General features: G+C 43.4%; 1 protein-coding gene across 9 annotated transcripts in view; it reads right to left on the bottom strand.

The window, feature by feature from the left end:
- Window positions 1–4,368, bottom strand: part of GPATCH2L (G-patch domain containing 2 like) — a 90,157-nt gene extending 85,789 nt beyond the window's left edge. For 7 of the 9 annotated variants that reach the window (XR_009264637.1, XM_058739759.1, XM_058739760.1 and 4 more), the window contains exon 1: window positions 1,403–2,074. Coding sequence is in view for 8 of the 9 variants with exons in the window: in XM_058739759.1 (XP_058595742.1) it covers window positions 1,403–2,064 (662 nt within the window). In the remaining variant the exon portion in view is untranslated. Of the gene's footprint in view, window positions 1–1,402; window positions 2,075–3,815; window positions 4,023–4,266 lie in introns of those variants that run through there. The other 2 variants (XM_058739764.1, XM_058739763.1) reach the window with 2 other exon arrangements.
- Window positions 4,369–13,472: the final 9,104 nt, after the last annotated feature.

Raw genomic sequence — 13,472 nt, 5'->3', positions numbered from 1 at the left:
AAACTTCAGAAGCAAAGTCCTAAGAAAGGCCAGATATTCTACAGTTGTAAAAGGTAAGAAGAGACGGAAAGAGCAGTGGAATAGGCAAACCCAAAGGGCAGCAAAACATGGTGGTTAAGTATGAACTCTGGAATCAGATTTGATTCCTAGTTTTGCCACTGGGTGACCATGGGCAAATTATCTAAACGCTATTAACCTCCATCTCTTCTTCTATAAAGTACGAATAGCACTGCCTGCCATACGGCGCAGTCCTGAACATTCCCCTGGGACCACCAACCCACTAGGCAGCACCCACACAGGCATGTGGTTTGATACAATGAAAGGGATGGGAACAATGTAGAGATGCCAAATAGCCTGTGAAGCATGGGACGGTCCCTCGCCACAAAGAACTGCCCCCATTCAAAACACCAAGAGGGCCACCTCGATGCCTCAGTAGGTTAAATTAGCCTGACTCTTGATTTCAGCTCAGGTCATGATGTCATAGTTCGTGAGACTGAGCCCCAAGATGGGCTCAGAGCTGACAGTGTGGAGCCTGGTTGGGAATCTCTCTCTCCTCTCCCTCTCTCTCTGCCCCTCCCCAACTCTCACTCTCTCTCAAAATAAATAAACATTAAAAGCAAACAAACAAAAAAACACCAAGAGCATCCTCCTTGAGAAAGAGATACCACACATTAATATTAAAGTATCGAGGTGGGGCTTATCAATGTTCCTAGGACTATCTGAGATGGAAAAACAAAGTCACCAAAAAACTACACTGACATTTTAAAGATGCATCCAATAGACACAAATTTTTATGGCTCAATGACATTCGGTTGAAAACTAATGGGATTCAATACTGTTATTTTCAAAGCCCCACCATGTCTTTCAGACGACTTGGATGTCAGCCATAAAAAATAAACTCAACAGAGTCAAACCGTAAGTAGCAGAGAACAGAATTATAGCCCGGTATCTGAAGTCAAGACTCTTAACGGGTAAAGGAAGCTTACCAGAAACGTACACAAACTCCACATGCCCAGTACCAGCATTGTCTCACTTACACAAACACACACACCAGCCTCTGCTGAGACCCTGGTTCTAACAATATCGATGTATGAACTACATGGTATAAACAGCAGTAAACTGTTTTTAAAATAAAATTCTTGGTTATGCATGTGAGATACACATTTTAAACAATTTTTAGAAACAATGTGTTTCATTACAGAAAGCTTTCTTGACCTAGGGAAATAGAATCATGAATGTACTCTAAGAAACTAGAGATAAACCCTAGCTGACTGATTAAAGGAGGGCTACAAAGGCAACATTGCAGTGGCTAGTTCTGAAAGTTGAACTCATCACGACTGTAAATTTGTACCCGGGGTAAAAATAAGCAGGCAAATCTTTGACTTAGTAAGAGAGATCTCACCATTCTGACATGTTCTCATCAGAGCCCTGTTTTTGTTCATCTGCTTCACACTCCATCCTTTCTTTCCTTCCTGTTTTGCTTAGGAAAGTCCTATTTTCTGCTGATTCACACAACCCATGACCTGATGAGGTCCAGGGAGTATTCTCCTTCCAGCGGGACAGACGCTGCTTCTTAGCAGACTTGAACCTGCAGCCTCTCTCGTAGCTCCAATCTGACACCTTGAGCTTCTGCTGGAGGCTGGCAGCCACCTCTGATGTCACTCGCTTCACTTTCCGCCGGCGCCGGAGCGGTCGACAGGGCGCATTTTCAGTAAAGGAGTCAGATTCGTGCCAAGAGTGCTGCTTACTCTTAACAATGGCATTGAGAGCCGGGTGCCGTTTGGCTACCATCGTGTCATCGGAGTCACTAAAATTGGCAACAGGGGCCATTTCTCGACAATCCTTAATGGCCTCATCGAGACTTGACTCAGAGGCCTCACTGTAGCAGCAGGTATGCTCGGCCAGGTGAGTGAAGTCCGAGCGGCGCTTCCGGCCTCTCCTCTTGCGAAGCTGCCGCCTCTGCTGCCGAGGGCTCAGGGCCATCTCCTCCCACAGCTCACCAAGCTTATTCTGCTCAGATGTCTGCTCCAAGGCTGAGGCTAAGTCATGTACCAGCTCATCCATGAGGCCACATCTGCCAAAAGAAAGCCCAGAAAAAGAAAAAAGAAAAAGAAATCCTTAACAGGATCTGTTGTTTTAGAATAATTTTATAAACCAGATCATGGCAGTGCAGAGCCCACCCCATCTACAGAAAATAAACTCACCTTTCATCTGGCTACACTTAAGACTCTGTTCCTACCATCCATGCTCCTCTCAGCCACTAAAAATAGGTGTTTGGCCCTTAAGTGCCTGAAGTCAACACTCACCAGATCACAACCAGGATATTAGCAAAACCCAGCAAACCCAGGGAAATAAATCTTTCCCCTTTTTTCCCAATTAAACTCGTCACTAAATTATATAATAATAAAATCCAAGAAGATTAGACAATGTCTCACCAGACAGGAGCAGAACAACACACAACTTCAAAACCATAGATAAACAACTGTGCTATGGTTTGGGGTCACTAATAAGAATGCTTGTGGAAGGGAGAAGACAGCACATTGACACACTTTAAGGAAGTCTGCTTGTACTTTTAGTGATCCAAGAAACTGTAGTGACCCACATTTGTACCCTGAATGGAGAAAACAGAGTAAGTCTGCACCCATTATGGTCCCAACTACCACCTGGAAGCTAGCAGGGAAGGCCATTTGTTGAGTAGGTCATACATACACACACACACACACACACACACACACACACACACATAACAATTAGCAACTTTTAAGCTCTTCTCCCATCCTTCAAAAAATTAAGTGATCACCCTAATTATGTGCTTTAGTACCCATCGCACGAGAGCAGGATATAACAGGTTGAAATGAAACGCACAGGAGGAGTCTCTATGATTTCTAGCCAACTGCTTTCTAAACTTTCCTATTGTCAAACCCTCATACTTCAGGAGTCACTTTAAAAGCAAACCTTCCAAGGGATGAGAGCAGTAGGAGCAATTTTTGGAATGCCCCTTTAAAGGGAAATGTCTAATATAATTTGTACAACACCTTATTAAGTACATATTAAATTAGCACTTTTCCCTAGCCCTTGTTAAGCCCAAAGTATTTCAAGTCCGTAATTAGAATTTAAAACTGTGTGGCGCCACTCTCAGACGGTATTTTCGTTCATGCAGTTTACATTCTGCAAAGGACTTTCTAAAACCTATTTTCATGCTGTCCCCATGCCAACGACTTCAAAGGGAAGAAAACAGTAGTCTGGCTTATCTGCCACATGGATGGGAGCAAGGGGGACACCTAGTTCCAAAACTACCAACCAAACAAAACGTCTCAAAGTGTCAAAAGCCACACAATATAAAATGCCCACGTCCCTTTAAGCAATACGAAATAGTTTAAAACGCCATGACTGGGGTTTCGGAGGCAATTGCCTGTAAGACCAAAACAGAAGTGAGGACAGCACGCTAAACCTACTGCCTTAATAAAGAATTACTGCTTTAAAAACTCAGGCAGAACTGTACAAACGTGAAACAAAGTGACAGAACAACTTGCAGTCGTTTGTGCAGAATCCTTTCCTAAAAGACTGCAAGTCCAACAGCAGGTGACAGAAGAACCTTGAGCTTCCCACACCTTCACTCTCGGGTGCATAGTCCGAGAGAACCCCCTTGTCTAGCAAGCACTCGAGGAGAGGAAAGGTTAAGTCACGCAAAGAAAAGCACGGGAAACGGATAGAAGTAAAAAGAGGCAGGCGTATGGTCTGAGCGAAAGACCGGGTTGCGAGGAGGAGGGGGGAGGAAGGCAGGAGGCAGGAAGCAACTTCTCATTTGGGCTCACCGGGGCAGGGGTTCAGCCCTTCTCGCTCGGGCAGAAACTGCCAAAATTCAAGTCCTGGTGACTAAGCTCCCTCCGTGATCAGGGGTCGCAACATGGCCACATATGTGAGAAAAAGCTGGTTTCGAAGGACTCTCCCTCCAAGCCCCCGGCCCGCCTCCGAGGACTAGGGCGAACACGGCTCGGGACAGCAAGCCCTCAAGCTGTCGCCTGCCCGAAAGCGCCAGAAAGAAGAAAGGAGAAGAGGTGAGTGTCGCCCCGGAGACGCCCGAACCTTATTCCCCGGGATGGGGGCGATGGGCCCTGAAAAACAAGGCCCAACCACCCTCGCCCCTCCCGCCAACCTTCGCAGCCCCATGGCGCACACGGCCCCTCAGACTCCGCTGGGAGCCGGTATTCCCGTTGGCGCCGGCCCCCTGGCCCCCGACCCTCTCAACCCACTCCTCCCCCTCACCAGCTGCAGCAGCCACCTCCAATGGCCGCCGCTTTCGGGGTCGAGTCTCCCCGCCGGGGTTTCCCTTTCTGACCTCATTTCCGGTCTGGGCCGGAGGGGTGGGGCGGTGGTGGAGCGGAGTGGGTGGGGCTGCTGCTTGAGAGGGCCCGCCCCGGCTAGACGCTTCCTGTCCGTGGCCGCGCCCACTTCCGCCCCACGGTGGGAGGGGCCTTGGGGAAGCCCGGAGAAGGGGTTACGGGCCTGTCGTGTTGGTGGTTAAGGCTGGGCTGGGTAAGGGATAAGGTCCCCGTTAGGGGAAGAACACGCCTCCTCAGGCTGGCCTTGTTTGTCTTCGGGGGCGTCGGGGAATTGGCAGGGAGGGACCTGGGCCTCGCCCTTGTTTGCTGACCTGCTTTCAAAAAGGGTGTGTGAAATTAAAGGGAAATGGATCCTCATTGTTAACTGTGAGAGTTGGTACCACCATTAGGTTAGCGCGATAGCTTTGTAGTGAATTACTCAGAGTCTTACAAATACGCATTCCTTCAGCAACAAAACCAGTAAAGTTCTATTGGATTATAACTTTAACTATAAAATTGATACCCATGAGTCTATATTGATGTAAATAAACTAATGATGTGAATACTGACATGAATAAAGTAATAAAACAAGGATGAGGAGACAAATCTCTGGTGCAGAAGAAGTCTGAATAATTTGAGATAATCTACCCTGAAGTATAACTCCCACCCCCTTGAATGTGAGCTGTGCTACTGACTTCCTTCTAGAGAGTACAGTATGGAAAGAGGGAAAATGAGTATAGTGGAGAAACAAGGCAAGCACTACCTCACTTAGGTGATCAAGGTTAACATGAACAGGGTATAAATCATGCTGATCGTTTGTGGGCTAGATATGATGAAAGTGTCATTTTATCTCTATGGTACTTTCCTTCCAAACCCCATAACCTCAGTCTAATGAAGAGAAAAAACAGACAAACCCCAACTGAGGGGCATTCTACAAAATGCTTGGCTAGAATTCCTCAAAATTGTTAAGGTCAAAAAAGTCAAGGAAAGTCTAGAAATTGTCGCAAAGAAGAGCTTAAGGAGATGGGACAACTAAATGTAATGTGATCTACTAAATGAAAGACTGGAATGGAAAAAGGACATTAGGTAAAAACTAAAGAAATCTGGGTAAACTATGGACTTTGGCTAATAATGTCTCAATGTTGGTTCATTAATTGTGACAAATGTTCTATATGAATGTAAGATGTTAATAATAGAGAAAACTGGGTATGGGGTATATAGGAACAGTCTGTAATACCTTTGTAATTTTTCTGTAAGCCTAAAACTAATCTAAAATAAAAAGGTAATTTTTTTAAATGTACATGGCTTTTGAACAAGAAATTCTGTCTCTAAGGAATTTTATTCTAAAGAAAAATTGGAAATAGGTGCAAAAATATTTTAAATGTATAGAGAGGGATGAGAAGACTAGGGAAAAAAATCCTACAACAGGGATTAGTTATCTAAATTATGTTACATCTATGGGATAGACTGCCTTTGAAGCCTTTTAAAATTGATGTGGAAGAAAATCTCCCAACAAACAAGAGTCCAGGGCCAGATGGCTTTCCAGGGGAATTCTACCAAACATTTAAAGAAGAGTTAACACCTATTCTCTTGAAGCTGTTCCAAAAAAATAGAAATGGAAGGAAAACTTCCAAACTCATTCTGTGAGGTCAGCATTACCTTGATTCCAAAACCAGACAAAGACCCCACTAAAAAGAACTATAGACCAATTTCCCTGATGAACCTGGATTCAAAAATTCTCAACAAGATACTAGCAAACCGGATCTAACAGTACATTGAAAGAATTATTCACCACGATCAAGTGTGATTTATTTCTGGGATTCAGGGCCAGTTCAATATCTGCAAGTCAATCAGTGTGATACATCACATTAATAAAAGAAAGGATTAGGACTAGTTGATCCTCTCAATGGATGCTGAAAAGCGTTTGACAAAATACAGCATCCTTTCTTGATAAAAACTTTCAAGAAAGTAGGGATAAAAAGGTCGTAACTGAAGATCATAAAGGCCATGTATGAAAGACCCACCACTAATATTATCCCCAATGGGGAAAAACTGAGAGCTTTCCCCCTAAGGTCAGGAACACAACCAGGATGTCCTCTCTCACCACTGTTATTCAACATAGCCTCAGCAATCAGACAACACAAAGAAATAAAAGGCATCCAAAATGGCAAGGAGGAAGTCAAACTTTCACTTTTTGCAGATGACATGATACTCTATGTGAAAAACCCAAAAGACTCCACCAAAAACTGCTAGAACTGATCCATGAATTCAGCAAAGTCGCAGGATATAAAATAAATGTGCAGGAATCAGTTGCATTTCTATACAACAATAATGAAGCAGCAGAAAAAGAAATAAAGGAATCGATCCCATTTACAATTGCACCAAAAACCATAAAATACTAGGAATAAACCAAAACAATGAAGTGAAAATCTGTACACTGAAAACTATAGAAAGCTTATGAAAGAAATTGAAGAAGAAAAAAATGGAAAAACATTCCATGCTCATGGGCTGGAAGAACAAACAGTTAAAATGTCTATACTACCCAAAGCAATCTACACATTAAATGCAGTCCCTATTAAGTTACCACCAGCATTTTTCACAGAGCTAGAACAAACAATCCTAAAATTGTATGGAACCAGAAAAGACCCCGAAAAGCCAAAGCAATCCTGAAAAAAACCCAACGCTGGAGACATCACAGTTCTGGATTTCAAGCTGTATTACAAAGCTGTAATCATCAAGACAGTACAGTACTGGCATAAAAACAGATATAGAGAACCCAGAAATGGACCCACAAACTACAAATGGATCCATACCCACGAATTAGTATGGCCAACTAATCTTTGACAAAACAAGAAAGAATATCCGATGGAAAAAAGACAGTCTCTTCAGCAAATGGTGTTGGAAAAACTGGACAGCGACATGCAGAGGAATGAACCTGGATCACTTTCTTATACCATACACAAAAATAAACCCAAAATGGATGAAAGACCTAAACATAGGACAGGAAGCCATCAAATCCTAGAGGAGAAAAAATGAAACAACCTCTTTGATCTCAGCCACAGCAACTTCATACTTGACATGTCTCCAGAGGGCAAGGGAAACAAAAGCAACAATGAACTACTGGGACCTCATCAGGATTAAAAGCTTCTGCATGGTGAAGGAAACAATCAGCAAAACTAAAAGGCAACCAACAGAATGGGAGAAGATGTTTGCAAATGACATATCAGATAAAGGGTTAGTATCCAAAATCTATAAAGAACTTATCAAACTCAACACCCAAAAAACAAATAATCCAATGAAGAAATGGGCAAAAGACATGAATAGACACTTTTCCAAAGAAGACATCCAGGTGGCTAACAGACACATGAAAAAATGCTCAACATCACTCATCAGGGAAATACAAATCAAAATCACAATGAGATACCTCCTCACGCCAGTCAGAATGGCTAAAATTAACAACTCAGACAACAACAGATGTTAGCGAGGATGCAGAGAAAGGGGAACCCTTTTGCACTGCTGGTGGGAATGCAAACTGGTGCAGCCACTCTAGAAAACAGTATGGAGGTTCCTCAAAAAATTGAAAATAGAACTACCCTACAACCCAGCAATTGCACTACTAGGTAGTTCTCCAAAGGATACAGGTGTGCTATTTGAAAGGGGCACATGCACCCCAATGTGTATAGCAGCACTATCGACAATAGGCAAAAGCCCAAATGTCCGTCAACTGATGAATGGATAAAGAAGATGTGAGATCCACCCCCCTCTCTCTCTCACACACACAGGAATATTACATGGCAATCAAAAAGAATGAAATCTTGCCATTTGCAACAACATGGATGGAAGTAGACTATATTATGCTAAGTGAAATCAGTCAGAGAAAGACAAATATCATATGACTTCACTCATGTGGAATTTAAGATAGAAAACAGATGAACATAAAGGAAGGGAAACAAAAATAATATAAAAACAGGGAGGGGGACAAAATATAAGAGAATCTCAAATATAGAGAACTGGGGTTTGCTGGTGCGGTGTTGGGTGGAGGGAAGGGCTAAAGGGGTAAGGCTCATGAAGGAGGACACTTGTAGAGGATGAGCACTGGGTGTTATATTTAGTAATGAATCACCAAATTCTATTCCTTAATTTATGATTAAACTATGTGTTAACTAACTTGGATTTAAATTAAGAGAAAAATAAATAAATTAAATTTAAAAATAAAATAAATAAAATTGATGTGGAAGAATATTTAATGAATGAAAAGTCATCGGCTTCTGATTGTGTACATTTCTGCTTGACTGTTTTACTCCAATAAAAAGGTTATTCTAGGGGTGCCTGGGTGGCTCAGTCAGTTAAGCATCTGACTCTTGACTTCAGCTCAGGTCATTATCTCACAGTTTGTGAGTTCGAGCCCTACATCGGGCTCTGTGCTGGCAGTGCAGAGTCTGCTTGGGATTCTCTCTCTCTCTCTCTCTCTCTCTCTGCCCCTCCACTCCAAAAGCTCTCTCTCTCAAAATAAATAAATAAACATTTTTTTAAAAAAGGTATTCTAAAAATGTAGAGTATGGCTGCATTCATGTATATAGGAAATTAAATCTATACTTGCCTAGGAATATAAGCAGAATGATACACTACACACCATCTAAAATAGTTCCATTATAAATGACTATATCTCCTATCTGTTATTTTTATGGACTTCCAGAGTTTAAGGGAGATTTAAGGGAGGAGACAAGGATGATTGAGGTCTTGAGCCACCATGACTAAGAGAGTGGTCAGTACCATTTGCACAGTACTAGAGAAGAAAAGAAACAGATTTGGTGAGAAATTGATTAATTCCATTTTGGACATGCTGAATTTGTAACTCCCATAGGAGAGAAAGAAATGTTCAAAAGTTGTCCACAGCTATCAGCCTCCTTTCTGCTTAAGTAAAATTCTCTCCCACAAGCAACCTAAGTGCCATTAGTAAATATATTTTTTAAAAAGATGTAGGACACACACACACACACACACACACACACAAAGGGAATATCATGCAGCCTTTAAAAAAGCATGAAATCATGGGGTACCCTGGGTGGCTCAGTAGGTTAGGCATCTAACTTGATTTCACAGTTCATGAGATTGAGCCCCACATCAGGCAGGCTGTCAATGCGGAGCCTGCTTGGGATTCGCTATCTCCTCCCTCTCTGCTCCACCCCCACCCCCACTCACACTCACACATGCTCTTTCTCTCTCTCTCTCTCTCTAAATAAACATTTAAAAAAAAAAAAAGGATGAGGCGTGCCTGGGTGGCTCAGTCGGTTGGGTGACCGACTTCGGCTCAGGTCATGATCTCGCGGTCCGTGAGTTCGAGCCCCGCATCGGGCTCTGTGCTGACAGCTCAGAGCCTGGAGCCTGTTTCAGATTCTGTGTCTCCCTCTCTCTCTGACCTTCCCCCATTCATGCTCTGTCTCTCTCTGTCTCTAAAATGAATAAATGTTAAAAAAATTTTTTTAAAAAAGGATGAGATCATGCCATTTACAACAACATGGATAGACATAGAGAATATTATGCTAAGTGAAGTAAGTCATACTGAGAAAGACAAATACCATATGATTTCACTCATATGTAGAATCTAAAAAAAACCCAAATGAATAAACAATCAAAAAGCAGAATCAGACCTATGAATACAGAGGACAAACTGATGGTTGCCTAGGAAGAGGGGAAAGATGGGTGAAAGAAAGTGCGAGATACAGGCTTCCAGCTATGGAATGAATAAGTCATGGGAATAAAAGGTACAGCAAAGGGAACATAGTCAATAATGTTGAGTACGATAATATTGTGGTAGTGTTGTATGGTGACAGATGATAGCTGCACTTGTGATGAGCACAGCATGACACGTAAAGAAGTTGAATCACTATGTTGTACACCTGAACCTAAAATAACATTGTGTGTCAACTATATTAAAATAAAAAATGTTTTCATAAATAAAACTATGAAAAAAAGTTCTCGCCCCCGAATCGTAGCATCTCCCATGATGTCAGTTGCCCCCATCACCTCTGAAAGCTCCCCTGTGAAATTCAGTTTCTATTTGCATTTTTCTGCTAGCTATCTCCATTGATTTACTCCAGCAGCATCTCCAATTTAAGATGTCAAAACGAAGCTTAGTTTCTTCTGTAGTCTCTATCAAATCTTCCCCTTCCCCACTGTTCCTGTTTGGGAAATGTTACCACCATCATACAGTCACCCAACTGAGATGCCTCAAAGCCGTTATTAGTTCCTGCTTCTTCCTTATACCCCTTCACCTAGTTAAATGCCAAGCCTCATAGATTCTACTTTTATGGTATTCTTGCATCCACATTCCCTCTTTTGCTCACTCTGTGCCATTGGCCTGGGTAGGCAACCACTCTTCTGGATGGGCTCTCCCCAAATAAGTCATTCTCTACACTCGCACCAGAGTAAGATTCCTGAAACACAATTTCACTTCATCCATCTTTTACTACCTCCTGGAGCATACTTGAGCACACCAGATCACTTGCTATTTCTTGAACACCCCTAAGATTTAGGGTGATTGAAAGGTTGAATGCCAATGTCACCTCCATGAAGGCTTCCCCTTGCTTGCCTACTCTATTGGGCTCTCTCAGCACTTGCTGGTATCTTTATGATGGCATTTTCTTCATTAAACCTTGAATTAGAGCCAATTATAAGCAAATCTGCCTCCCCAAGTAAATGACTCATTCAACAAAATATATACTGGCACCTTATGACATACCTGGCCCTACACTAAGCTCTGGAGATAGAGCATGTGAACAAAAATGAAGCCAATTCTATTGCCCCAGATATCCTGTCATAGTCATTGTAATCTCACCAGTTTCTGGCACGATGCTTTGCACATGGTAGGTGCTCAGGAACTATTGCCAATCAGGAAAACAAATATTTGCTTACTAAATGCTGGAAGAGAAAATTTAAATCAAAGCTCCACCTTCAAGTAATGATGGTAGTCGTGAGCAGGACCACTCAAAGAAAGATTGTGGCAACAGAAGACTATGGGGATAAGGGGGACAGCTCAAAAGGAACAGAGAACATTTGAAGAGAACCAGTGTATAGAAGCCAGAAATTTAAGAAAAAGAGAGCCAAAAGGAAAAACTGGGTGGAATAGGAATACTACTACTATTCCTCCTCCTCCTCCTCCTCCTCCTCCTCCTCCTCCTCCTCCTCCTCCTCCTCCACCTTCTTCTTCTTCTTGATTGCACAAGTCGGGGAGACAGGCAGAGGGAGAGACAGAGAGAAAGAGAGAGAGAGTCTCAAGCAGACGCCATGCTCAGTGTGGAACCCAGTGAGGGACTCAATCCCACAACCCTGGGATCGTGACCTGAGCCCACATCAAGAGTCAGATGTTCAACTAACTGAGCCGCGCAGGCGACCCAGGGAGGAATAGCTCTAAGGAGAGGCCATCACACTTGGTAACTGAAGTCCCTGATGACGTGGAGTTTTGGGCAGACTGCCAGCAGATAACAGTGGAACCAGGAGGGAAGCCAAGGGTGAAGCTCCATTAACTGACTAGCTGTGTCCAGAGCTAACTGCTTCACTTCTTTGAGCCCTTGCTTCCTCCTCTGTGAACTGGAGACAATAATAGAAAGTGTACATCTCTTTGGTGGAGATTAAATGAAACAATGACTACAAGCCATTTAGCATAGAACCTAGCACAAATTAAGTGCTCCAAAAAATTAGTAGTTACTGAGAAGACAAAGAGAGTCTAGTCAACAATTTTCCTTCAATCGACTATTAGAGCAAAACTGTGGGTTGAATGAGCAAATCACCAGCTGAAAAGGATGTACAGACAGGAAAAATAATAGGTTTGCCCTTCCCACAGCACACACACACACACGCACGCACGCACGCACGCACACATCACAAAAGCACCTCTGCTGCTGGTTCATTAGATTCCCTGCAGTTATAATAAACTGACAGTCTTCACCGTGGCCTGAACAGCCTATGATCTGGCCCCTACCTATGTCTCAGCTTCATCTTGAGCCCTTTCCCCATGCTCACAGTACCTGCCCACCAAGCACTGTCCCCCTGCCCCCCACCCCCGGGCCTTGGCAAATGCTGTTCTGCAACCATGAATACCTGTCTTCAGGGCTTTGCGGGCATGGGCTGGAGGATCTCCTCATCTTTGAAGCCTTAGCTAAAATGTCACCTTCAGGAGACCATGGTGTCTCAGGCAGGTAAGCGACCGACTTCAGCTCAGGTCATGATCTCACAGTTCGTGGGTTCGAGCCCCACATCAGGCTCTGTGCTGACAGCTCAGAGCCTGCAGCCTGCTTCGGATTCTGTGTCTCCCTCTCTGCTCCCTCCCCTGCTCTCTCTCTCTCTCTCTCTCTCTCTGTCTCTCAAAAATAAATAAACATTTTAAAAAATGAGACCGAAGTGCTACCTACTACGCTGAGGCACCTAAAAAAATTAAAAAATAAAGTAAAACATCACCTTCGTATAGAGAGCTTTCCTAACACCATCTGGAGGAATTCTACTCCCCTAGCCATTTTCTATCTCATCCTCTTTATTCCCTTGTGGCTTGTATCATAATCCAACATTACCTTGTTGATTTGATGTATACTTGCTTATTTTCTGTCACCTCCCACTAGAAGGTAATATCATAAGAAAAGATACGTTGTCTCTCTTTTTGCCTTCCTCAACCCTGGGCACCTAGAACAGTTCGATGAAGGCAGGAATTCCTTGTTCACTCGTCTCCACAGTGCTTTTCCATTTCCCCCTTTCCTGGCTTTAATCGTCCCTAAACCAATCCAAGACATTCCAGAATCTTTCCAGAATTGTTTTCCAACAGCCACTCAAGAGATGTTACTAATAGAAAGTGTCCACTACAGACAGCAGGAAGTGTCAGCGTTTGCTTGAAAAATGAATGACTCCCAGCAACTGGCCCTCCTCTCTGGCCCCAGCACTCCTTCTGCTTTGCCTTACAAGAAACCTCTCTGGAGGCTGGGATGGGAGAGTGGGGACAACAGACACAGAACTCCTATGGAGCATACCGGGTGAGGGGACACTGGGAGAGGCTGTTCTGTGTCCAGAGCAGGTAGGCACAGGGCATTAGGAGGCAGCTGGTAGAGGTCTGCCAAATTCCTCCTATGCCATGCCTTTCACACTCTCACACGTACCCTTCTC

This window comes from Neofelis nebulosa, chromosome 7, assembly GCF_028018385.1.
Source record: "Neofelis nebulosa isolate mNeoNeb1 chromosome 7, mNeoNeb1.pri, whole genome shotgun sequence".
Classification (NCBI taxonomy): domain Eukaryota; kingdom Metazoa; phylum Chordata; class Mammalia; order Carnivora; family Felidae; genus Neofelis; species Neofelis nebulosa.
This window is presented reverse-complemented; position numbering and strand designations above follow the sequence as displayed.